Genomic DNA, 26,536 nt, shown 5'->3' with positions numbered 1-26,536 from the left:
TATTCTGGTACCGGGTTACCTTCAGACAAGCATTGTTCAGTTGGTTAATTAAACTATCAATTGTTTAACTTTCCAGTTCTAGGTTCAGTTACGAAGATGAACAGGCCTACAGAATAAATACAAGTTATCATGAGGCCCACAGACTCCAGCAAAGATGTACTTTCATTCATCTCCAGCCGTTATATTTAGCCTCACACTGAGGTGTTTTACCATGTTATTTTCAGGACAACAGTGCTACAGACAGAGAACAAAGCAAATTGACAGAAAAAAGTTGCATTCATGAAGTTTATGTTCATGTCAAACGCCAATCAAGAAAACAAGATCCTCCAAGCAAAACCTCACAACAATGAATTTATAAGAATTATGTAAGTACAGAATGCTCAGTGGGAAATGAATATCCATCTAGTCGGTGACAACTGTGTGGAGTTTGTAGTTTGTGACAGCAAATATGTGTGCTTATTACAGTATCATAGACACTATTTCCTGGGATATCCTGTGATCTTCTCTGTAGAAGAACCCTTAACAGTATTATAGACACTATGTTCTGGGATTTCCTGTGATCTTCTCTGTAGAAGAACCCTTAACAGTATTATAGACACTATGTTCTGGGATTTCCTGTGATCTTCTCTGTAGAAGAACCCCTTACCTTCTAACAGCTTTTGTATGGCTTGTGAGTAAAGCAGGTTACATGTGCGTGTTCGTGGGAGTCTCAGCTTTTCATAGATGGGTCATAATCGTTCGGACTCTACAGACGTTTTTGTGAGAAGTGTGTTTGTGTGTCATTGGGGGGGCAGGCCCCAGAGAGACAGCAGTACACCCAGCAGCCAGTAACAGCTCTGGACCAGCACACTGTCAGCTGAACATGGCAACAGGTCATCTGGAGACACATAACAACAGCAGGGTTAGACACACACACACCCTCAATATATCACATGCTTTTCATTAATGTGAGTCTCTCTCTCTCTCTCTCTCTCTCTCTCTCTCTCTCTCTCTCTCTCTCTCTCTCTCTCTCTCTCTCTCTCTCTCTCTCTCTCTCTCTCTCTCTCTCAGCCTCACTTTTTTCTATGATGACGGAGGCGATGTTCTTGGAAATCTTGCAAATGAAGGTTGTGTGTGTGTTGGTGAGTGTGTGTGTGTGGGTGTCTGCGTTCAGCGTCAGCCGGTATCCATAGGGCTCCAGGTGTTCCACGTAGCTACGGTCACGGTAATGCACATCAGGGGCGGAGCCAGACACGTTGGTGTTGACCACAGTCTCCACTGTTCCAGTTGACACGGAGAACTCATAACTGTTGATCTGATTGGCTCTGGCAGACAGATAGAACTCATAACTGTTGATCTGATTGGCTCTGGCAGACAGATAGAACTCATAACTGTTGATCTGATTGGCTGTGACGGACAGTATTATTGATAGAATGATATAAACAAGATAAATTATATAGAAAGATCTGTAGATACGATAGATAGATAGATAGATAGATAGATAGATAGATAGATAGATAGATAGATAGATAGATAGATAGATAGATAGATAGATAGATAGATAGATAGATAGATAGATAGATAGATAGATAGATAGATAGATAGATTCACATACATACATACATACATACATACATACATACATACATACAGGGGCGGAAATCCCGGGGGGGACGGGGGGGACACGACCCCCCCATCCTGGGAAAAATATGATTTGTCCCCCCCAATATATCACTGAAACATAACTATGTAATTTAAATAATATTAATAATACGCAATGAAAGCAATTGTGCTGATTATAGACACTTAATAGCTCGTTTTTACGTTTCAAAAGATTGCGACCCCCCCACCCTTTGCCTCACAATGGTTTGATCCACTGCCAGTTCCTTAGTTGGCAAGGTAACAGAGGGGTCGTAGCCACTGTCTGAAAGGCACTCAATGAACGTAACTGACGTGAGGTTAATCCAGTCAATCGCACACACACACTAGCTGAATATGCAGAGCTAGCGCGCAAATATTAACTATTAAGCTAGCTAGTACCTATTCCATTTATGTGGCCTCGTCAAAGATGGAATCTTTGCTATCGTCAATTTATTCCAAGATCAGCATGCAGATGATGTAAATTAGTGTTTCAAAGTCCCTGTGATAAGGTTAGCAATAAACTGAAGTCCAAACTGAACAGAACTACACTCTCTTCTACCATTGTCTTAAATATATTTAATGGTCTCGGTACAAAAGCTAAATTGTCGCAAGGGAACTTTTATTTATTTATTTTATTTCACCTTTATTTAACCCGGGTAGCAAAGATTATAGCAAACACCACTGAAACGGAATTGGTGCTCGCTAGCTTTGCAAATTCAGCTATTGTTGGAAGCCAGCCAATAGGAAACAAACTATGAAAATTACAAAAGGTTGCAGCATATGTTGTGTAAATGGTGAACTCATACAGCTGTCAACTCTTGTCATTTTAATCTGTTTCACATTTGCTAGCTACCTTTTAGATCGAAGCCCAAATAGAATGATAAAAGATAAGATGATAGAAGCCCATCTCCTACTGTAAATAACCTACACACTGTGTGTGTGTGTAGCCAGCCAGGTAGAAAAATGGCAGAAAAATAAAAGACGGACATCAGAGTATTTTTCAGTACACCAAAACACAAAGTAAGAACCCTAGTAGCCTAATATCTCAAAGACTAGTTGATAAAATGTTCATAAGAAAGAAATGAAATTCTAATGGAAATGTTTCACAATGATGTCATTAGGCAGAGCAGGCAACAGATGGCACACAGACAGCAGAGTTGGGGACAGATATGCAGGGACAGACTGGCAGAGACTGGGAGTCTCAGGTAAGTTTGTTGAGTCTTTGTTTGGCAACATTATGAAAGGTTCTCAATTTTTTTAACTTGTAAAATAGGAACATAATTGGAAAATGCCATGGATACCCCCACTCTCAACTTAAACTGGTGACTGAACTAAGATTTGTTAAAGGCAATGGTATTGCTGTTGTGATTAGTTGTGTAGTTTTGGGTACCGGTAGTTAGGAGTACGGCAAATACCTTATTTCTTTGGTTCCTCAATATACATTTACCATATTACAATGTAGGCTGTGTGTTACAGCACTACTTTTGGTGTCCCCCTCAGGAATTGCTCTTGAGAAAATTTCATGTAATTGTCCCCTCCAAAGTTGATATCAGATTTTCGCCCCTGCATACATACATACATACATACATACATACATACATACATACATACATACATACATACATACATACATACATACATACATACATACATACATACATACACTTGCATACATACATACACTTGCATACATACATACATACATACATACATACATACATACATACATACATACATACATACATACATACATACATACATACATACCTGGGTTCCACATGACAGTCTACTCTCAGATCTCCATCCTCTTCCTCACACACTGAGACCAGCTCACAATGGACCACATTCCACAGCACTGTGTGTGAGAGAAAGATAGAGAGAGACACAGAGAAAATTATAGATTAAATATACATATTTACATACAGTGCCAGAAAGTACTCCTACCCCTTGACTTATTCCACATGTTGTTGTGTTACAGCCTGAATTCAAAATGGATTCAATAGATGTTTTTCTCACCCATCTACACACAATACGCCATAATGACATAGTGAAAATATGTTTTTCTCACCCATCTACACACAATACCCAATAATGACAAAGTGAAAATATGTTTTTTGACATTTTTGCAAATGTATTGAAAATTAAATACATAAATATCTAATTTACATAAGTATTCACACCCCTGATTCAAAATGTGTTAGGATCACCTTTGGCAGCAATTACAGAGTCTTTTTGGGTAAGTCTCTAAGAGCTTTGCACACCTGGATTGCAAAATATTAGCATATTTTTTTTTTTTTTAAATCAAACTGTGAAGATGGCTGTTGGTCATTGCTAGACAGCTATTTTCAAGTCTTGCCATAGATTTTCAAGCCAATTTACACTACTGTTCAAAAGTTTGGGGTCACTTAGAAATGTAAGTTTTTGAAAGAAAAGCACATTTTTTTGTCCATTAAAATTGATCAGAAATACAGAGTAGACATTGTTAATGTTGTAAATTGATTTTGTAGCTGGAAATGGCAGATTTTTTATGGAATATAGGCTTTTAGAGGCCCATTATCAGCAACCATCACTCCTGTCGGTTAACTGCCTTGTTCAAGGGCAGAACAACAGATTCATACCTTGTCAGCTCTGGGATTCGATCTAGCAACCTTTCGGTTACTGGTCCAGTGCTCTAACCATTAGGCTACCTACCGCCCCTATTATTCTGTACAGGCTTCCTTCTTTTCACTCTGTCATTTATGATAGTATTGTGGAGTAACTACAATGTTGTTTATTCATCCTCAGTAATCTCCTATCACAGCCATTCAACTCTGTAACTGTTTTAAAATCACCATTAGCTCATGGTGAAATCCCTGAGTGATTTCATTCCTCTCCAGTAACTGAGTTAGGAAGGACGTCTGTATCTTTGTGGTGACTGGATCTATTGATACACCATCCAAAGTGTAATACATATAATTTGCGGGCGACACAACAGTGGTAGGCTGATCACTGATGAAGATGATACAGCCTACAGGGTGGAGGTCAGAGACCTGGCAGTGTGGTGCCATGACCACAACCTCTCCCTAAATATCAGCAAGACAAAGGAGCTGATTGTGGACTACAGAAAACGGAGGGCGAAGCACACCCCCTTCCACATCGATGGGGCTGTAGTGGAGCGGGCCGAGAGATTCAAGTTCCTCTGTGTCCACATAACTAAAGATCTATCATGGTCCAAACACACCAACACAGTCATGAAGAGGGCACGAGAATCCCTTCAGGAGGATGAAAATACTTGGCATGGGCCCTCAGATCCTCAAAAAGTTCTACAGCTGCACCATTCAGAGCATCTTGACTGACTGCATCACCACTTGGTAGGGCAATTGCTTGGTATCCGACCGCAAGGTACTACAGAGGGTGATATGGACGGGCCAGTACATCACTGGGGCTGAGCTCCATGTCATCCAGGACTTCAATACCAGGCAGTGTCAGAGGAAGGAATATTGTCAAAGACCCCAGCCCCCCAAGCCATAAGGCTGCTGAACATTTAATCAAATGGCTACCTGGACTATTTGCATTGACCCTTTTTTGCACTGACGCTTTTGCACTGAGTCTATGCACCCTGACTCTACCCACACATTCATATATACTACATTGACAATCCAACATAGATTGCATTCGTAAAGTATTCAGACCCCTTGACTTTTTCCACATTTTGTTAAGTTACAATATTATTCTAAAAGGGATTAAATAAATAAAAATCCTCATCAATCTATACCCCGTAATGACAAAGCGAAAATAGTTTTTTCTTAATGTTTATATATATATTATATATATATTATTGGGGGAAATACCTTATTTACATAAGTATTCAGAACCTGTGCTCTCAGTATCAAAATTGAGATCAAGTGGATCCTGTTTCCATTGATCATCTTCGAGATGTTTCTACAACTTGATTGGAGTCCACTTGTGGTAAATTCAATTGATTGAACATGATTTGGGAAGGCGCAAATCTGTCTACATAAGGTCCCACAAATGACAGTGCATGTAAGAGCAAAAAACAAGCCATGAGATCGAAGGAATTGTCCATAGAGCTCCGAGACAAGATTGTGAGGAGGCACAGATCTGGGGAAGGGTACAAAAAATGTCTGCATAATTGATGGTCCCCAAGGACTCAGTGGCCTCCATCGTTCTTAAATGGAAGAAGTTTGGAACCACCAAGACTCTTCCTAGAGCTGGCCACCTGGCCAAACTGAGCAATCAGGGGGAGAAGGGCCTTGGCCAGGGAGGTGACCAAGAACCCGATGGTCACTCTGACAGAGCTCCAGACTTCCTCTGTGGAGATGGGAGAACCTTCCAGAAGGACAACCATCTCTGCAGCACTCCACCAATCAGGCCTTTATGGTAGAGTGGCCACTCCTCAGTAAAAGGCACATGACAGCTCACTTGGAGTTTGCCAAAAGGCACCTAAAGACTCAGACCATGTGAAACAATATTCTCGGGTCTGATGAAACCAAGATTGAACTCTTTGGCCTGAATGCCAAGCGTCACGTCTGGAGGAAACCTGGCACCATCCATACGGTGAAGCATGGTAGTGGCAGTTTTTCAGCGGCAGGGAGTGGGAGACTAGTAAGGATCGAGGAAAGATGAACAGAGCAAAGTACAGAGAGATCCTTGATGAAAACCTGCTCCAGTGCACTCAGAACCTGAGACTGGGTCGAAGGTTCCACTTCCAACATGACAAGGACAATCAGGATAGATAATAAACAGAGTAGCAAAAGCGTATGTGAAGAGGATGCAAAAAACAGGGATCTGATGACGGGCATTCAGTTGTTGGTGGCGGGGACATGGAAGGTATTTGGAAGGCTGTTGCTGCAAAACAGGAAGTGGGAAGCACAACGTTCGAGTTTACATAAATACTCCGCAAGAATCATGCCAATTGGTTGAAAGAAAATAAAGTGATTATTGCACGAGTAAGCCCGTAGGTTAATCAGCGTGGTGGAATTGCCTTGGTGTGCCGTGCTCTTAAGCTGAAGTTAAAAGGTGAATGACATTCCACATACTTGCTAATAGTAAAGGAGGAGGAAAGACATGACGCTATGATGATGAGGTAACATTATAAATACTACCATATAAATACCTAATATGCTGATGAGGTAACCTAATAAACACTACCATATAAATACCTTCTATGCTGATTACACATGGGCTAAACAGACGTACAGCCAATAACACAATAGAAAAATCTATATACAGTGTGTGGAAATGTAGTAAGATTAGGGAGGTAAGGCAATAAATAGGCCATGGTGGCGAAATAATTACAATTTAGCATTAACACTGGAGTGATAGATGTGCAGAAGATGATGTGCAAGTAGAGATACTGGGGTGCAAAAGAGCAAAAATAAATAACAATATGGGGATGAGGTAGTTGGGTGGGCTATTTACAGATGGGCTGTGTACAGGTGCAGTGATCTGTAAGCTGCTCTGACAGCTGATGCTTAAAGTTAGTGAGGGAGATAGAAGTCTCCAGCTTCAGTGATTTTTGCAATTCGTTCCAGTCATTGGCTGCAGAGAACTGGAAGGAAAGGCGACCAAAGGAAGTGTTGGCTTTGGGGATGACAAGCTAAATATACCTGCTGGAGCGTGTGCTACAGGTGGGTGTTGCTATGGTGACCAGTGAGCTGAGATAAGGCAGGGCTTTACCTAGCAAAAACGTATAGATGACCTGGAGCCAGTGGGTTTGGCGACGAATATGTAGTGAGGACCAACCAACGAGAGCATACAGGTCGCAGTGGTGGGTAGTATATGGGGCATTGGTGACAAAACTAATGGCACTGTGATAGACTGCATCCAATTTGCTGAGTAGAGTGTTGGAGGCTATTTTTTAAGTGACATCGCCGAAGTCCAGGATCGGTAGGATAATCAGTTTTACGAGGGTATGTTTGGCTGCATGAGTTAAGGAGGCTTTGTTGCGGAATAAGAAGCCGATTCTAGATTTAATTTTGGATTGGAGATGCTTAATGTGAGTCTGGAAGGAGAGTTTACAGTCTAACCAGACACCTAGGTATTTGTAGTTGTCCACATATTCTAAGTCAGAACCGTCCAGAGTAGTGATGCTAGTCGGGCGGGCGGGTGCGGGCAGCAATCGGTTGAAGAGCATGCACTTAGTTTTTACTAGCATTTCAAAGCAGTTGGGAGGCCACGGAAGGAGTGTTGTATGGCATTGAAGCTCGTTTGGAGGTTTGTTAGCACAGTGTCCAAAGAAGGGCCAGATGTACACAGAATGGTGTCATCTGCGTAGAGGTGGATCAGAGAATAACCAGCAGCAAGAGCGACAACATTGATATATACAGAGAAAAGAGTCGGCCCGAGAATTGAACCCTGTGGCACCCCCATAGAGACTGCCAGCCCAGCTGATTTGTAGGGATCCAGATTTTGCAGCTCTTTCAGAAATCAGCTGTCTGGATTTGGGTGAAGGAGAAGAGGGGGGGGGGCTTGGGCAAGTTGCTGCAGGGGGTGCTGAGCTGTTGGCCGAGTTAGGGGTAGCCAGGTGGAAAGCATGGCCAGCCATAGAAAAATGCTTATTGAAAATCTCAATTATAGTGGATTTATCGGTAGTGACAGTGTTTCCTAGCCTCAGTGCAGTGGGCAGCTGGGAGGAGGTGCTCTTATTCTCCATGGACTTTACAGTGTCCCAAAACTTTTTGGAATTAGTGCTACAGGATGCACATTTCAGTTTAAAAAGCTAGCCTTAGCTTTCCTAACTGGCTGAGTATATTGGTTCCTGACTTCCCTGAAAAGTTGCATATCGCGGGGACTATTCGATGCTTATACAGAACGCCACAGGGTGTTTTTGTGCTGGTCAAGGGCAGTGAAGTCTGGGGTGAAGCAAGGGCTATATCTGTTCTTAGTTCTACATTTTTTGAATGGGGCCATGCTTATTTAAGATGGAGAGGAAATAACTTTTGAAGAGCAATCAGGCATCCTCTACTGACGGGATGAGGTCAATATCCTTCCAGGATACCCGAGCCAGGTCGATTAGAAAGGCCTGCTCACTGAAGTGTATTAGGGAGCATTTGACAGTTTGACATCAGCATAGCAGGTATTTATATAGTAGTGTTTATTAGGTTACCTCGTCAGCATAACAGGTATTTATATAGTGGTGTTATAATGTTATCTCATCAGCATAGCAGGTATTTATATAGTAGTGTTTATTAGGTTACCTCGTCAGCATAGCAGGTATTTATATAGTGGTGTTATAATGTTACCTCATCAGCATAGCAGGTATTTATATAGTAGTGTTTATAATGTTATCTCATCATCAGAGCAGGTGTTTATATAGTAGTGTTTATTAGGTTACCTCATCAGCATAGCATGTATTTATATAGTGGTGTTATAATGTTATCTCATCATCAGAGCAGGTATTTATATAGTAGTGTTTATAATGTTACCTCATCATCAGAGCAGGTATTTATATAGTGGTGTTATAATGTTATCTCATCATCAGAGCAGGTATTTATATAGTAGTGTTTATAATGTTACCTCATCATCAGAGCAGGTGTTTATATAGTAGTGTTTATTAGGTTACCTCGTCAGCATAACAGGTATTTATATAGTGGTGTTATAATGTTATCTCATCATCAGAGCAGGTATTTATATAGTAGTGTTTATAATGTTACCTCATCATCAGAGCAGGTATTTATATAGTAGTGTTTATTAGGTTACCTCGTCAGCATAACAGGTATTTATATAGTGGTGTTATAATGTTACCTCATCATCAGAGCAGGTATTTATATAGTAGTGTTTATTAGGTTACCTCGTCAGCATAACAGGTATTTATATAGTGGTGTTATAATGTTATCTCATCATCAGAGCAGGTATTTATATAGTAGTGTTTATAATGTTATCTCATCATCAGAGCAGGTATTTATATAGTAGTGTTTATAATGTTATCTCATCATCAGAGCAGGTATTTATATAGTAGTGTTTATAATGTTACCTCATCATCAGAGCAGGTATTTATATAGTAGTGTTTATAATGTTACCTCATCATTAGAGCAGGTATTTATATAGTAGTGTTTATAATGTTACCTCATCATCAGAGCAGGTGTTTATATAGTAGTGTTTATTAGGTTACCTCATCAGCATAGCATGTATTTATATAGTAGTGTTTATAATGTTATCTCATCATCAGAGCAGGTATTTATATAGTAGTGTTTATTAGGTTACCTCGTCAGCATAACAGGTATTTATATAGTAGTGTTTATAATGTTATCTCATCATCAGAGCAGGTGTTTATATAGTAGTGTTTATTAGGTTACCTCATCAGCATAGCATGTATTTATATAGTGGTGTTATAATGTTATCTCATCATCAGAGCAGGTATTTATATAGTAGTGTTTATAATGTTACCTCATCATCAGAGCAGGTGTTTATATAGTAGTGTTTATTAGGTTACCTCGTCAGCATAGCAGGTATTTATATAGTAGTGTTTATAATGTTACCTCATCATCAGAGCAGGTGTTTATATAGTAGTGTTTATTAGGTTACCTCATCAGCATAGCATGTATTTATATAGTGGTGTTATAATGTTATCTCATCATCAGAGCAGGTATTTATATAGTAATAATTTACGAAGCGCACCTACACTGATACCCGTTATAATATCAGGAGATTCACATGAGGATACACATGTCTCACCTCCTAGAACTACTCCACAGACCAACAGAGACCTCATGATGGAACTGGTACACCTAGAGAGACAGAGACACAGAGAGAGAGAGACAGAGACACAGAGAGAGAGCGACACAGAGAGAGAGAGAGAGAGAGAGAGAGAGAGAGAGAGAGAGAGAGGACAGAGAGACACAGAGAGAGAGAGACAGAGACACAGAGAGAGAGCGACACAGAGAGAGAGAGAGAGAGAGAGAGAGAGAGAGAGAGAGAGAGAGAGAGACAGAGAGAGAGAGAGAGAGAGAGAGACACAGAGACACAGAGAGAGAGAGAGAGAGAGAGAGAGAGAGAGACAGAGAGACACAGAGAGAGAGAGAGAGAGAGAGAGAGAGAGAGAGAGAGAGAGAGAGAGAGAGAGAGAGAGAGACAGAGACACAGAGAGAGAGAGACAGAGACACAGAGAGAGAGCGACACAGAGAGAGAGAGAGAGAGAGAGAGAGAGAGAGAGAGAGAGAGAGAGACAGAGAGACACAGAGAGAGAGAGACAGAGACACAGAGAGAGAGCGACACAGAGAGAGAGAGAGAGAGAGAGAGAGAGAGAGAGAGAGACAGAGAGAGAGAGAGAGAGAGAGACACAGAGACACAGAGAGAGAGAGAGAGAGAGAGAGAGAGAGACAGAGAGACACAGAGAGAGAGAGAGAGAGAGAGAGAGAGAGAGAGAGAGAGAGAGAGGAGAGAGAGAGAGAGAGAGACACAGAGAGACACAGAGAGAGAGAGAGAGACACAGAGAGAGAGAGACACAGAGAGAGAGAGACAGAGAGAGAGAGAGACAGAGAGAGAGAGACACAGAGACACAGAGAGAGAGAGAGAGAGAGAGAGAGAGAGAGAGAGAGAGAGAGAGAGAGAGAGAGAGAGAAGGATGTTATTTCTTCTTAGCCCATCAGGGTCATTCCCTCTTGTGTTGCTATAGTAACAGCTACAGGGTCACTTTGAAAATGAACCACACTCACCAGTCTGGTACAAATGTAAGGGCGCCGGAAGAGATGGCTGCCGTTTTACGAACCAATTGTGCTGTTGTGTGTGTTTTTTTGCGTTATTTGTAACTTATATTGAACATAATGTTTCTGCCACCGTGTCTTATGACTGAAAAGAGCTTCTGGATATCAGGACAGCGATTACTCACCTCGTACTGGAGGAATACCTTTTCTTCAATGAGTCGGAAGGGAAGGATTTATTTCAGACACCCGACAAGGCCCTCATCCCTATCATTCGTAAGAGAAAGAGACGAAGATCGAGGTGCCTTGTCAGGCTCCAACGCCGAGCGGGTAATCTCCCTTTACCATCGGTCCTATTAGCAAACGTACAATCAATGGAAAATAAAATAGACAAACGACGATCACGTATATTCTACCAATGAGACATTAAAAACGGTAATATCTTATGTTTCACTGAGTCGTGGGTGAACGGCGACATGAATAACATACAGCTAGCGGGTTTTACGCTGTTTCGGCAGGATAGAACAGCGGCCTCTGGAAAGACAGGGGGTGTTTTTTTGTAAACAACAGCTGGTGCACGAAGTCTAAGGAAGTCTCAAGGTTTTGCTCGCCTGAGGTAGAGTATCTCATGATAAGCTGTTGACCACACTATTTACCAAGAGTTTTCATCTATATTTTTCGTAGCTGTCTATTAACCACCACAATCCGATGTTGGCACTAAGACCACACTCCATGAGCTGTATATGGCCATAAGCAAACAAGAAAACGCTCATCCAGAGACGGCGCTCCTAGTGGCCGGGGACTTTAATGCAGGGAAACTTGAGTCTGTTTTACCTAATTTCTACCAGCGTGTTAAATGTGCAACCAGAGGGAAAAAAATCTCTAGACCACCTTTACTCCACACACAGAGACGCATACAGAGCTCTCCCTCGCCCTAAATTTGGCAAATCTGACCATAATTCTATCCCCCTGATTCCTGATTTCAAGCAAAAACTAAAGCAGGAAGCACCAGTGACTAGGTCAATAAGAAAGTGGTCAGATGAAGCAGATGCTAAACTACAGGACTGTTTTGGTGCACAGACTGGAATATGTTCAGGGATTCTTCTGATGGCATTGAGGAGTACACCACATCAGTCACTGGTTTCATTAATAAGTGCATCGATGATGTCATCCCCATGGTGACCGTACTTACATACCCCAACCCGAAGCCATGGATTACAGGTAATATTCGCACTGAGCTAAAGGCTAGAGCTGCCAAATTTCAAGGAGCGGGACTCTAACCCGGAAGCTTATAAGAAATCCCTCTATGCCCTCCGACTAATCATCAAGCAAGCAAAGCATCAATACAGGACTAAGATTGAATCGTACTACAGCGGCTCTGGGGCTCGTCGGATGTGGAAGGGCTTGCTAACTGTTACAGACTACAAAGGGAAGCACAGCCGCGAGCTGCCTAGTTACATTTACATTTTAGTCATTTAGCAGACGCTCTTATCCAGAGCGACTTACAGTAGTGAATGCATACATTTCATTTCATACATTTTTTTTTTTTTTTCTGTGCTGGCCCCCCGTGGGAATCGAACCCACAACCCTGGCGTTGCAAACACCATGCTCTACCAACTGAGCTACAGGGAAGGCCTAGTGACACGAACCTACCGGTCAACTGCCCGGCACCCTCCACAGCAACCCGCCAATGCCCCCACCTCTTCTCCTCCACCCAAATCCAGATAGCTGATGTTCTGAAAGAGCTGCAAAATCTGGATCCATACAAATCAGCCGGGCTAGACAATCTGGACCCTCTCTTCCTAAAATGATCTGCCGAAATTGTTGCAAACCCTATTACTAGCCTGTTCAACCACTCTTTCGTATCGCCTGAGATTCCCAAAGATTGGAAAGCTGCTGCGGTCATCCCCCTCTTCAAAGGGGGTGACACTCTAGACCCAAACTGCTACAGATCTATATCTATCCTACCCTGCCGTTCTAAGGTCTTCGAAAGCCAAGTCAATAAACAGATTACCGACCATTTCGAATCCCACCGTACCTTCTCCGCTATGTAATCTGGTTTCAGAGCTGGTCATGGGTGCACCTCAGCCACGCTCAAGGTCCTAAACGATATCGTAACCGCCATCGATAAGAAACAATACTGTGCTGCCATATTCATTGACCTGGCAAAGGCTTTTGACTCTGTCAATCACCACATCCTCATCGGCAGACTCAATAGCCTTGGTTTCTCAAATGATTGCCTCGTCTGGTTCACCAAATACTTCTCTGATAGAGTTCAATGTGTCAAATCGGATGGCCTGTTGTCCGGGCCTCTGGTAGTCTCTATGGGGGTGCCACAGGGTTCAATTCTTGGGACAACTCTTTTCTCTGTGTACATCAATGATGTCGCTCCTGCTGCTGGTGAGTCTCTGATCCACCTCTATGCAGACGACACCATTCTGTATACTTCTGGCCCTTCTTTGGACACTGTGTTAACAACCCTCCAGACGAGCTTCAATGCCATACAACTCTCCTTCCATGGTCTCCAACTGCTCTTAAATACAAGTAAAAATAAATGCATGCTCTTCAACCGATCGCTGCCTACACCTGCCCACCCGTCCAGCATCACTACTCTGGACGGTTCTGACTTAGAATATGTGGACAACTACAAATACCTAGGTGTCTGGTTAGACTGTAAACTCTCCTTCCAGACTCACATCAAACATCTCCAATCCAAAGTTAAATCTAGAATTGGCTTCCTATTTCGCAACAAAGCACCCTTCACTCATGCTGCCAAACATACCCTCGTAAAACTGACCATCCTACCGATCCTCGACTTCGGCGATGTCATTTACAAAATAGCCTCCAATACCCTACTCAATAAACTGGATGCAATCTATCACAGTGCCATCCGTTTTGTCACCACAGCCCCATATACTACCCACCACTGCAACCTGTATGCTCTCGTTGGATGGCCCTCGCTTCATACTCGTCGCCAAACCCACAGGCTCCAGGTCATCTACAAGACCCTGCTAGGTAAAGTCCCCCCTTATCTCCGCTCACTGGTCACCATAGCAGCCCCCACCTGTAGCACGCGCTCCAGCAGGTATACCTCTCTGGTCACCCCCAAAGCCAATTCCTCCTTTGGCCGTCACTCCTTCCAGTTCTCTGCTGCCAATGACTGGAACGCACTACAAAAATCTCTGAAACTGGAAACACTGATCTCCCTCACTAGCTTTAAGCACCAGCTATCAGAGCAGTCCCAGATCACTGCACCTGTACATAGCCCATCTATAATTTATCCCAAACAACTACCTCTTCCCCTACTGTATTTATTTATTTAGCTCCTTTGCACCCCATTATTTCTATTTCTACATTGTACTTTCTTCCACTGCAAATCTACCATTCCAGTGTTTTACTTGCTATATTGTATTTACTTTGCCACCATGGCCTTTTTTGCCTTTACCTCCCTTATCTCACCTCATTTGCTCTCATTGTATATAGACTTATTTTTCTACTGTATCATTGACTGTATGTTTGTTTTACTCCATGTGTAACTCTGTGTTGTTGTGTGTGTCGAACTGCTTTGTGTCACAAGTTTCTTCATCTTCCGATGATATAGAGAAATCGTCGTCTGAGAACGTGGACTAATACGCAGTAGAGTTGGTGCTCATCATCTTAATTTATTAAATGACGTTGAACACGAGAAAACAAGAAAACAACAAGAACGACGAATGACAGTTTTGCAGGCTATATAAAACGCAGTGCAAAATCAATCTCCCACAAAAGACAAACACAAACACACCCTCATATATGGGACTCTCAATCAAAGGCAAATAGACAACACCTGCCTTCAATTGAGAGTCACAACCCCAATGAACCCAAACATAGAAACAGACACACTAGACTCAACATAGAATACATGAAAATCAAACAGTGCCCAAAAACCCCGGAATACCTAAATCAACTGCCCTACAACAAACACACCACCCCTAACCACATAAAACAAATACCCTCTGCCACGTCCTGACCAAACTACAATACCAATTAACCCTTAGACTGGCCAGGACGTGACACTTTGCTTTATCTTGGCCAGGTCGCAATTGTAAATGAGAACTTGTTCTCAACTTTCTACCTGATTAAATAAAGGTGAAATAAATAAAAATAAAGAGTTCCAATGTGGCAATAGTTTGCTTGCCGAGGATTATAGGCTTGAGGTGGCTTTCTTGATCACGTCGGTTGCCAGCCTACGTAAGATTCTGCTGAAAACGCAGAGTAGAATGTTTACCTTTTCTACGCCAGTGGCTGGACAGCGTTCGCACTTGTAGGATGCATCTCCACCATGTCATTTTTCATTACTATGGGGATCCATAATAAATACAAATACTGTTTTACTGTCAAAGAATACAGCAAAGAGCTGCTGTTTTTACGAGTTCATGTTTAAGTTTCTATTCAGCACTTTCAACAGTGTTTTTATTTAACACTTCTATAAAACATAAAAAGTGATTCTCCTTACCTCCCTTTCGCGCTGCAGCTGCAAGGGATTAGTAGCCAAGTGTCTCAATCCACTTGCGTTTTATTATTAGCAGTTTGTCATGCATATTTTAATATCTATGTCACGACTTCCACCGAAGTCGGTTCCTTGTTCGGGCAGTGTTCGGCGATTGACGTCACCGGCTTTCTAGCCATCGCCGCTCCATTTTTCATGTCTATTTGTTTTGTCTTGTTTCCATACACACCTGGTTTTCATTATCTAATCACATTGCATGTATTTAGTTCTCTGTTCCCCTCCATGTCTTTGTGTGTAATTTTTTATTGTTATGTGAGATGTTCACGCGCCATACTTTTGTACATGTTCCGTGTTTTCTTTTGGGCACTTTGATGTCATTTTATGCCTATTTCTTGACCGGAATAAAAGTGTGCCTGTTAAATCTACTCTGCTCTCCTGCACCTGACTTCGCCTCCCGTACACAGCCGTAACAATCTAAGGCTGGGTCGTCTGGGTTTGGCCGGTGTAGGCCGTCATTGTAAATAAGAATTTATTCTTAAATGACTTGCCTAGATAAAAAAAAGGTTAAATAAAACATTTAATGAAATTAAAATTTCTCTGGTCATAGGAACCACATGAATTTGTGCATGAGGCAGAAATAATGTAGTGCGACTCGAGTTTTGCCATCAGGTGGAAGACGGTGTTACCTCTCTCTGGTCAGTCTCACTGGAGGAAAGGAGAGATCAGGGACTGTGTGCTGCTCTCTCCCTCCCTCTGCTGAGACTGACCATCAGATAAAGGTACCATCAGTCCCGTAAAATAAAACAAATGATTTCAATATATGCTCAGCTGTGTCTCGCAAGTGATATAACATCTGATCTATTTTGTTATGAAATAAAATATGGTCTGAGAAGAACAATATTGGCAGGCCAAGCATATAGCCAATATGCAGAGGAAAATACCCCTGCTAGTGGGTATTTCTGCTTGCCAAGATAATCCATCCACCTAATCCATCCACCATATCAAGAAGCTGATTAAAAAGCATGATCATTGCACAGGTGCAACTTGTGCTGGGGACAATAAAAGGCCACTCTTAAATGTGCAGTTTTGTCACACAACACAATGCCACAGATGTCTGAAGTTTTAAGGGAGCGTGCTTTTGGCATGCTGACTCCAGGAATGCCCACTAGAGCTGTTGACAGAGAATTGAATCTTCACTTCTCTACCATAAACCGCCGCCAACATTCTTTTAGAGAATTTGGTTGTACATCCAACAGGCCTCACAACCACAGACCAAATGTAACCCCATGGTGGTGGTGAGCTTATGGTATGGCCAGGCATAAGCTATTGACAACAAACACAATTGTATTTTATCGATGGTCTGCACAGAGATAGCGTGACAAGATCCTTTGTCCCATTGTCATGCCATTCATTCACCCCCATCACCTCATGTTTCTGCATGATAATGCACATCCCCATGTAGCAATGATCTGTACACAATTCCTAGAAGCTGATAATGTCCCAGTTCTTCCATGGCCTCACCAGACATGTCACCCATTGAGCATGTTTGGGATGCTCTGGATCGATGTGTACAACAGTGTGTTCCAGTTCCCACCAATATCCAGCATCTTCGCACAGCCATTGAAGATGAGTGGGACAATATTCCACAGGTCACAATCAACAGCCTGATCAACTCTATGCGAAGGAGATGTGTCATGTTGCTTGAGGCAAATGGTGGTCACGCCAGATACTGACTGGTTTTCTGATCCACGCCCCTACTTTTTTTTAAGGTATCTGTGACCAACAGATGCATATATGTATTCCCAGTCATGTGAAATCCATAGATTAGGTCTAATTAATTTATTTCAATTGACTGATTTCCTTATATGAACTGTAACAGTAAAATCCCTGAAATTGTTGTGTTTATCATTTTGTTCAGTGTATTAGGCCTACTGCACAAACTTCATTCCTAATTAACTGTATTTATTAATGTTGCATAGGCTTACATTTTTGTCAATAGTTTCTTCAAGTGTTCTTCAAGTGAGGAAAAGTTCATTAGAGTTACCAGCCTCAGAAATTGCAGCTCAAAAGAATTCTTTACAGAGTTCAAGTAACAGACACATCTCATCATCAACTGTTCAGAGGAGAATGCGTGCATCAGGCCTTCATGGTCGATTTGCTGCAAAATAAACACTACTAAAGGACACCAATAAGGACACCAATAAGAAGAAGAGACTTGCTTGGGCCAAGAAACACAAGCAATGAACATTAGACTGGTGGAAATCTGTCCTCTGGCCTGATGAGTACAAATGTGAGACTTTTGGTTGCAACCACCGTGTCTTTGTGAGACCCAGAGTAGCTAAATGGATGATCTCCCCATGTGTGGTTCCCACCGTGAAGCATGGAGGAGGTGGTGTGATGTGTGGGTGATTTGCTGGTGACACTGTCGGTGATTTATTTAGAATTCAAGGCACACTTAACCAGCATGGCTACCAGAGCATTCTGCAGCGATTCGCCATCCCATCTGGTTGCGCTTAGTGGGACTATTATTTGTTTTTCAACCGGACAATGACCCAACACACCTCCAGGCTGTGTAAGGGCTATTTGAAAGACACTGCATCAGATGACCTGGCCTCACCTGACCTCAACCCAATTGAGATAGTTTGGGATGAGTTGGACCACTGGTCAAGGAAAAGCAGCCAACAAGTGCTCAGCATATGTCAAATCAAATTTTATTTGTCACATACACGTGTTTAGCAGTTGTTATTACGGCGCTAAATGCTTGTGTTTCTAGCTCTAAGAGTGCAGTAATATCTAACAGTAATATCTAACAATTTCACAACAATACACACAAATCTAAAGAAAAGGAATGGAATTCACTTCTTCAGGCTAGGGTCTATTTTTCTCCATTTCCGCCTGATTGACATGCCCAGAGTAAACTGCCTATTGCTCAGGCCCTGAAGCCAGGATATGCATATAATTGGTACCATTGGAAAGAAAACACTCTCAAGTTGTAGAAATTTAAAAATAATGTAGGAGACTAACACAATAGATATGGTACGAGAAAATCCAAAGAAAAACCAACCTGATTTCTTTTTTTGAGCACGCTCTTCCATTAGAACATATAGGGAAAAAATGTAATCTAGCGCCCAGTACGCAATTCCTATGGCCCAGCGTGCCTCCACTAGATGTCAACAGTCTTTGTTCAAGGTTTCAGGCTTGTTTATTCCCAAACGAGGAAGAATTATGAGTTTTAGAACTGGGACTCAGAGTTGGAAATCAGTCTATGCGAGCGCGACGAAGAGCACCTGCTAATATTGTTATCCTATTGAACATACTTCTTGCTGTATTAAATATTATAGTTTAATTACATTTTAGGGTACCTGAGGATTACATTGACTTGTTTTAATCTGTTATGGCTAGGGGGCAGTATTTTCACGGCTGGATAAAAAACGTACCCGATTTAATCTGGTTACTACTCCTGCCCAGTAACTAGAATATGCATATAATTATTGGCTTTGGATAGAAAACACTCCAAAGTTTCTAAAACTGTTTGAATGGTGTCTGTGAGTATAACAGAACTCATATGGCAGGCCAAAACCTGAGAAGATTCCATACAGGAAGTGCCCTGTCTGACAATTTGTTGTCCTTCTGTTGCATCTCTATCAACATTACAGCATCTGTGCTGTAACGTGACACTTTCTAAGGCTTCCATTGGCTCTCTAAAGCCGACAGAAAGTGGAATGGGGTGTTTGCTGTCTCTGGGCAAAGTACAGCAGCAGAGTTTGTAAGTGGTCAGCCTGGGGACAGTGAGACTGAGATGCGCATTCACGAGACTTCTCCATTTTTTTCTTTCAGCCTTTGAATGAATACAACGTTGCCCGGTTGGAATATTATCGCTATTTTACGAGAAAAATAGCATAAAAATGTATTTTAAACAGCGTTTGACATGCTTCTAAGTACGGTAATGGAATATTTAGAATTTTTTTGTCACGAAATGCGCTTGCGCGTTACCCTTCGGATAGTGACCTGAACGCACAAACAAAATGGAGGTATTTGGATATAACTATGGATTATTTGGAACCAAAACAACATTTGTTGTTGAAGTATAAGTCCTGGGAGTGCATTCTGACGAAGAACAGCAAAGGGTATCCAATTTTTAGGTGTTTAGGAGTTTAGGTGACCCCGAAGTTGGCGGGTGTCAAATTAGCTAGCCGTGATGGCTGAGCTATGTACTCAGAATATTGCAAAATGTGCTTTCGCCGAAAAGCTATTTTAAAATCGGACATAGCGATTGCATAAAGGAGTTCTGTATCTATAATTCTTAAAATAATTGTTATGTATTTGTCAATGTTTATCATGAGTAATTTAGTAAATTCACCGGAAGTTTTCGGTGGGTTTGCTAGTTCTGAACATCACATGCTAATGTAAAAAGCTGGTTTTTGATATAAATATGAACTTGATTGAACAAAACATGCATGTATTGTTTAACATAATGTCCTAGGAGTGTCATCTGATGAAGATCATCAAAGGTTAGTGCTGCATTTAGCTGTGGTTTTGGTTTTTGTGACATTTTTGGCTATGAACTCTCCTAACATAATCTAATGTTTTTCTTACGCTGTAAAGCCTTTTTGAAATCGGACAATGTGGTTAGATTAACGAGAGTCTTGTCTTTCAAATGGTTTAAAATAGTCATATGTTTGAGAAATTGAAGTTATAGCATTTGAGGTATTTGTATTTCGCGCCACGCGATTCCACTGGCTGTTGAATAGGGTGGGACGCTATCATCCCACCTAGCCCAGAGAGGTTTTTAAGTAGGACCATCCGGTTATTCTCTTCAAATCATCATCAACTACACTGCTCTTATCAGCCCACTGAGGATCATTGACACGGTTGATTAGCTGTCTTCAGAGGACCCCTCTTCCTGGGAGCGAAAGTAAACACCACCATGTTAGTCTGCTTCAGACCACAGAACAAGGTATTGAAGCCACAGACAACTAAGAAGGACATTGTGACCTCTTGTGGACAATCAGTTAACCTGTTGGGTCTAGGGGGCAGCATTTGCACGTCTGGATAAAAAAAATGTACCCGATTTAATCTGGTTACTAATCCTACCCAGTAACTAGAATATGCATATACTTATTATATATGGATAGAAAACACTCTAAAGTTTCTAAAACTGTTTGAATGGTGTCTGTGAGTATAACAGAACTCATTTGGCAGGCAAAACCCTGAGACATTTTCTGACAGGAAGTGGATACCTGATGTGTTGTATTGACTTTAAACCTATCCCATTAAAAAACACAGGGGCTTAGGAATATTTTGGCACTTCCTATTGCTTCCACTAGATGTCACCAGCCTTTACAAAGTGTTTTGAGTCTTCTGGAGGGAGATCTGACCGAACAAGAGCCATGGAACGATGATGTCCCATTAGACACCTGGCGCGCGAGTTCATGTTGGGTACCCTCGTTCCAATACGTTATAAAAGAGTATGCATTCGTCCACCTTGAATATTATTCATGTTCTGGTTAAAAAAGGCCCTAATGATTTATGCTATACAACGTTTGACATGTTTGAACGAACGGAAATATATTTTTTCCCCTCGTTCATGACGAGAAGTCCGGCTGGCTTACATCATGTGCTAACGAGACGGAGATTTTTGGACATAAATGATGAGCTTTTTTGAACAAAACTACATTCGTTATGGACCTGTGATACCTGGAAGTGACATCTGATGAAGAGAATCAAAGGTAATGGATTATTTACATAGTATTTTCGATTTTAGATCTCCCCAACATGACGTCTAGTCTGTATCGCAACGCGTATTTTTCTGGGCGCAGTGCTCAGATTATTGCAAAGTGTGATTTCCCAGTAAGGTTATTTTTAAATCTGGCAAGTTGATTGAGTTCAAGAGATGTAAATCTATAATTCTTTAAATGACAATATAATATTTTACCAATGTTTTCTAATTTTAATTATTTAATTTGTGACGCTGACTTGACTGCCGGTTATTGGAGGGAAACGATTTCCTCAACATCAATGCCATAGTAAAACGCTGTTTTTGGATATAAATATGAACTTGATAGAAGTAAAAATGCATGCATTGTCTAACATAATGTCCTAGGAGTGTCATCTGATGGAGATTGTAAAAGGTTAGTGCATCATTTTAGCTGGTTTTATGGTTTTGGTGACCCTGTCTTTGACTTGACAAAACATTACACACAACTCTCGTAAATGTACTGTCCTAACATACTCTAAATTTATGCTTTCGCCGTAAAACCTTTTTGAAATCGTAAAACGTGGTTAGATTAAGGAGATGTTTATCTTTCAAATGGTGTAAAATAGTTGTATTTTTGAAAAATTTGAATTTTGACATTTATTTGGATTCAAATTTGCCGCTCTTGAAATGCACCTGCTGTTGATGGAGTGCACCACGGGTGGCACGCTAGCGTCCCACCTAGCCCCAAGAGGTTAAGAGCTCAGGAGAAGGCCAACAGAACCCTTTCCACGAAGGCCTGGGTCCAACAGAGATAAATGACGAAGGAAGACATCCAAACACGTAAATAGATTCATTATTTTTTTCCCCTTAATGGGCAGCGGTTCAGGACAAAGTATTATGATTACTGTGAGCGTAGTTCCAAGTATATAAGTCTCTCTAGTCTCTCTTTCTTTCTCCCTTTTCCCCTTTTTCTACTCATCCCTCTTTTGATAAACAAGCAGTCATCATGTCGTTACTCCGCTAGGGACCTGTTTCCATCGTATTAAGTTTCTAATCAATAACCTATACCGTGTGTGTATCCTGTGTTATCATTTAGTTAGTAAATAAACAATTAAATCTGTTATATGGAATGATACGAAAAGCTGGGGTTTGTGTAGATGCAAGGAATTTGTGACATTCAGAATGATGAGACTGATATGAGGGAACGATTAATACATGAATGATGAGACTGATATGAGGGAATGATTAATACATGAATGATGAGACTGATATGAGGGAATGATTAATACATGAATGATGAGACTGATATGAGGGAATGATTAATAACTGACTGTTATCGACATATAACTTATATATCATCTAGAGTTTAATTCGGGAGATGGTAACTCATTAAACAACTTCTTCCGTGTTGCCCCAAATCGTAATGAGTTAATTGTTACATGATTAATTTAATAGAGTAACAATTAAACCTAGTTAGTTGATTCAATACATAACAGTCATCAGATTTATGTTAAGTCATGTCCCGACAGCTGCCATCTATCCACTGTTTCTAGTTAGGGTTTTAATAGTCACAGTGTGTACAACATCTCTTATACACTTCCTGATAAACTCAGTCACCGGATCAGCATATATGTAAATATTATTCTCTGATGCTACCAAGAACATATCCCAGTCCGCGAGATCAAAACAATCTTGAAGCGTGGATTCCGATTGGTCAAACCAGCGTCGAATAGTCCTTAGCACTGGTACTTCCTGTTTGAGTTACTACCTATAGGAAGGGAGGAGCAAAATGGAGTCGCGATCAGATTTGCCGAAAGGAGTACTACAGTCAATGTGTTGATAGAATTTCGGCATTCTTTTCCTCATATTCTCTTTGATAAAATCCCAGCTACAATAAATACTGCCTCAGGATATGTGGTTTCCAGTTTGCATAAAGTCCAGTGAAGTTCTTTGAGGGCCGCCATGGTATCGGCTCGATATACACGGCTGTGAATATAACCAAAGAGAATTCTCTTGGGAGGTGATACGGTTGACATTTGATTATGAGGTATTCTAGTTTGGGTGAACAAAAGGATTTGAGTTCCTGTATGTTATCACAATCACACCATGAGTCGTTAAACATTAAACATACACCCTCCTTCCGGGAGAGGTATTTATTCCTGTCTGCGCGATGAACTGAGAACCCAACTGGCTGGAAGGACTCAGTTAGTACATCCCGAGAGAGCCATGTTTCCGTGAAACAGAGTATGTTACAATCCCTGATGTCTCTCTGGAAAGAAATCCTTGCCCTGAGCTCGTCAGTATTACTATCCAGAGACTGAACATTAGCGAGTAATATACTCGGAAGCGGTGGGTGGTGTGCGCGCTTCCTAAGTCGGACTAGAAGACCACTCCGAGTAGCTCTCCTCCGCCGGCGTTGTTTTGGTTCGGCCACTGGAATCAGTTCAATTGTCCTGGGGAGACACGAACAAAGGATCCGTTTCGGGAAAGTCGTATTCCTGGTCGTAATGCTGGTAGTGCTGGCGAGTGACTGTCGCTCTGATACCCAATAGTTCTTCCCGGCTGTCGGAACTCCTTCAAGACTGTTGGAAAATAATTCCAGGTGAAGCTGGTTGAGAGACTGCCAAGAGGGTGCAAAACTGTCATCAAGGCAAAGGCTGGCTACTTTGAAGAATATCAAATATATTTTGATTTGTTTAACACTTTTTTGGTTACTACATGTTTCCGGATGTGTTATTTCATAGGTTTGATGTCTTCACTATTATTTTACAATTTAGAAAATAGTAAAAATAAAGAAAAACCCTGGAATGAGTAGGTGTGTCCAAACTTTTGACTGGTACTGTATATATTTTTGATATTCAAATTATTATTACATTCTTAAATATGTGACTCACCACCTGGATTCGGTCTTATGTAGCAAAATTTGAAATTGTGTTTTTTTAGATTAGATAAAGGTAGAGACTCAGAGGTACACAATTGTATATCATACACTGCATTTGAGGAACAATGGGAAAGTAATTCTGCTTTGAAAGTTGATCAACTTGTAAATTCACTTTTGAGAAAATCACCTTTGAATGTTTTGCTATCTAGTGAAGAGCTCTTCTTTGTCTACACTCATTCAGCATCATTCACACACTCTTAAGCTTTAGCCCCACCCATCTCATTTCACTCTCAGAGCTCACTCTTGACGTTCTGGACAATGATTTGTTTACCTCTGGATAACATGAAAACAGCCTAACCAGCTCTGCTGGCAACAATTTCATTACACTTTATTTTGCAGAGGTTTACTGGCACTGGCCATATTCAACGGGTGTGGTATACACGTCACGTAATGTTAGCTAATGAGCCAGCCAGCTAACGTTAGCGGGTTAAACAACAATGAACAGTGCCAACAATGCCACAGTGCTGGGAGCTAACCAACCATGTTCAATGTTAGCTAGCTAACATTAGGCTCTAACTAGAACAGCACACGGCTCTGGGATACGAATAATACCATCAGCTAGGGAGCCAGCCAGCTAATGTTAGCTAGCTAGCTAACAGTACACTTTGGCTTGAAAATTTAATTATTTTTTACATTTACATTACATTTACATTTAAGTCATTTAGCAGACGCTCTTATCCAGAGCGACTTACAAATTGGTGCATTCACCTTATGATATCCAGTGGAACAACCACTTTACAATAGTGCATCTAAATCTTTTAAGGGGGGGGGGTGTTAGAAGGATTACTTTATCCTATCCTAGGTATTCCTTAAAGAGGTGGGGTTTCAGGTGTCTCCGGAAGGTGGTGATTGACTCCGCTGTCCTGGCGTCGTGAGGGAGCTTGTTCCACCATTGGGGTGCCAGAGCAGCGAACAGTTTTGACTGGGCTGAGCGGGAACTGTGCTTCCTCAGAGGTAGGGGGGCCAGCAGGCCAGAGGTGGATGAACGCAGTGCCCTTGTTTGGGTGTAGGGCCTGATCAGAGCCTGAAGGTATGGAGGTGCCGTTCCCTTCACAGCTCCGTAGGCAATCACCATGGTCTTGTAGCGGATGCGAGCTTCAACTGGAAGCCAGTGGAGAGAGCGGAGGAGCGGGGTGACGTGAGAGAACTTGGGAAGGTTGAACACCAGACGGGCTGCGGCGTTCTGGTTATCAGAAGGGGGAAAGGAGAAGATTAATTGTGTGTCGTCAGCATAGCAATGATAGGAGAGACCATGTGAGGATATGACAGAGCCAAGTGACTTGGTGTATAGCGAGAATAGGAGAGGGCCTAGAACAGAGCCCTGGGGGACACCAGTGGTGAGAGCGCATGGTGCGGAGACAGATTCTCGCCACGCCACCTGGTAGGAGCGACCTGTCAGGTAGGACGCAATCCAAGCGTGGGCCGCGCCGGAGATGCCCAACTCGGAGAGGGTGGAGAGGAGGATCTGATGGTTCACAGTATCAAAGGCAGCAGATAGGTCTAGAAGGATGAGAGCAGAGGAGAGAGAGTTTGCTCTTCTCTGTGTCACGGAGGCTCTCCGCACTGCTAAAGCTGTCTCAGTTGAATGCCCAGTCTTGAAACCTGACTGATTAGGATCAAGAAGGTCATTCGGAGAGAGATAGCAGGAGAGCTGGCCAAGGACGGCACGTTCAAGAGTTTTGGAGAGAAAAGCAAGAAGGGATACTGGTCTGTAGTTGTTGACATCGGAGGGATCGAGTGTAGGTTTTTTCAGAAGGGGTGCAACTCTCGCTCTCTTGAAGACGGAAGGGACGTAGCCAGCGGTCAAGGATGAGTTGATGAGCGAGGTGAGGAAGGGGAGAAGGTCTCCGGAATGGTCTGGAGAAGAGAGGAGGGGATAGGGTCAAGTGGGCAGGTTGTTGGGCGGCCGGCCGTCACAAGACGCGAGATTTCATCTGGAGAGAGAGGGGAGAAAGAGGTCAAAGCACAGGGTAGGGCAGTGTGAGCAGGACCAGCGGTGTCGTTTGACTTAGCAAACGAGGATCGGATATCGTCAACCTTCTTTTCAAAATGGTTGACGAAGTCATCCGCAGAGAGGGAGGAGGGGGGGAGGGGGAGGAGGATTCAGGAGGGAGGAGAAGGTAGCAAAGAGGTTCCTAGGGTTAGAG

General features: G+C 42.0%; 1 protein-coding gene across 2 annotated transcripts in view; it reads right to left on the bottom strand.

Annotated features, from left to right (window-relative positions):
- Positions 1–281: 281 nt before the first annotated feature.
- LOC123742519 (uncharacterized) overlaps positions 282–26,536 on the bottom strand; it is a 38,709-nt gene continuing 12,454 nt past the window's right edge. Inside the window, exons 2-5 of one of the 2 annotated variants that reach the window (XM_045717515.2) lie at positions 10,297–10,349; positions 3,388–3,475; positions 1,057–1,346; positions 282–877 (exon numbers count right to left, since the gene is read on the bottom strand). In XM_045717515.2, the coding sequence (XP_045573471.1) occupies positions 780–877; positions 1,057–1,346; positions 3,388–3,475; positions 10,297–10,349 (529 nt within the window). In that variant the 3' untranslated portion in view covers positions 282–779. The remainder of the gene's footprint in view (positions 878–1,056; positions 1,347–3,387; positions 3,476–10,296; positions 10,350–26,536) is intronic. The other variant, XM_045717516.2, reaches the window with a different exon arrangement.

Source organism: Salmo salar, chromosome 04 (genome assembly GCF_965601325.2).
Source record: "Salmo salar chromosome 04, fSalSal1, whole genome shotgun sequence".
NCBI lineage: Eukaryota > Metazoa > Chordata > Actinopteri > Salmoniformes > Salmonidae > Salmo > Salmo salar.
The sequence above is the reverse complement of the archived record's forward strand: the minus strand, read 5'-3'. Positions and strand labels throughout refer to the sequence as shown.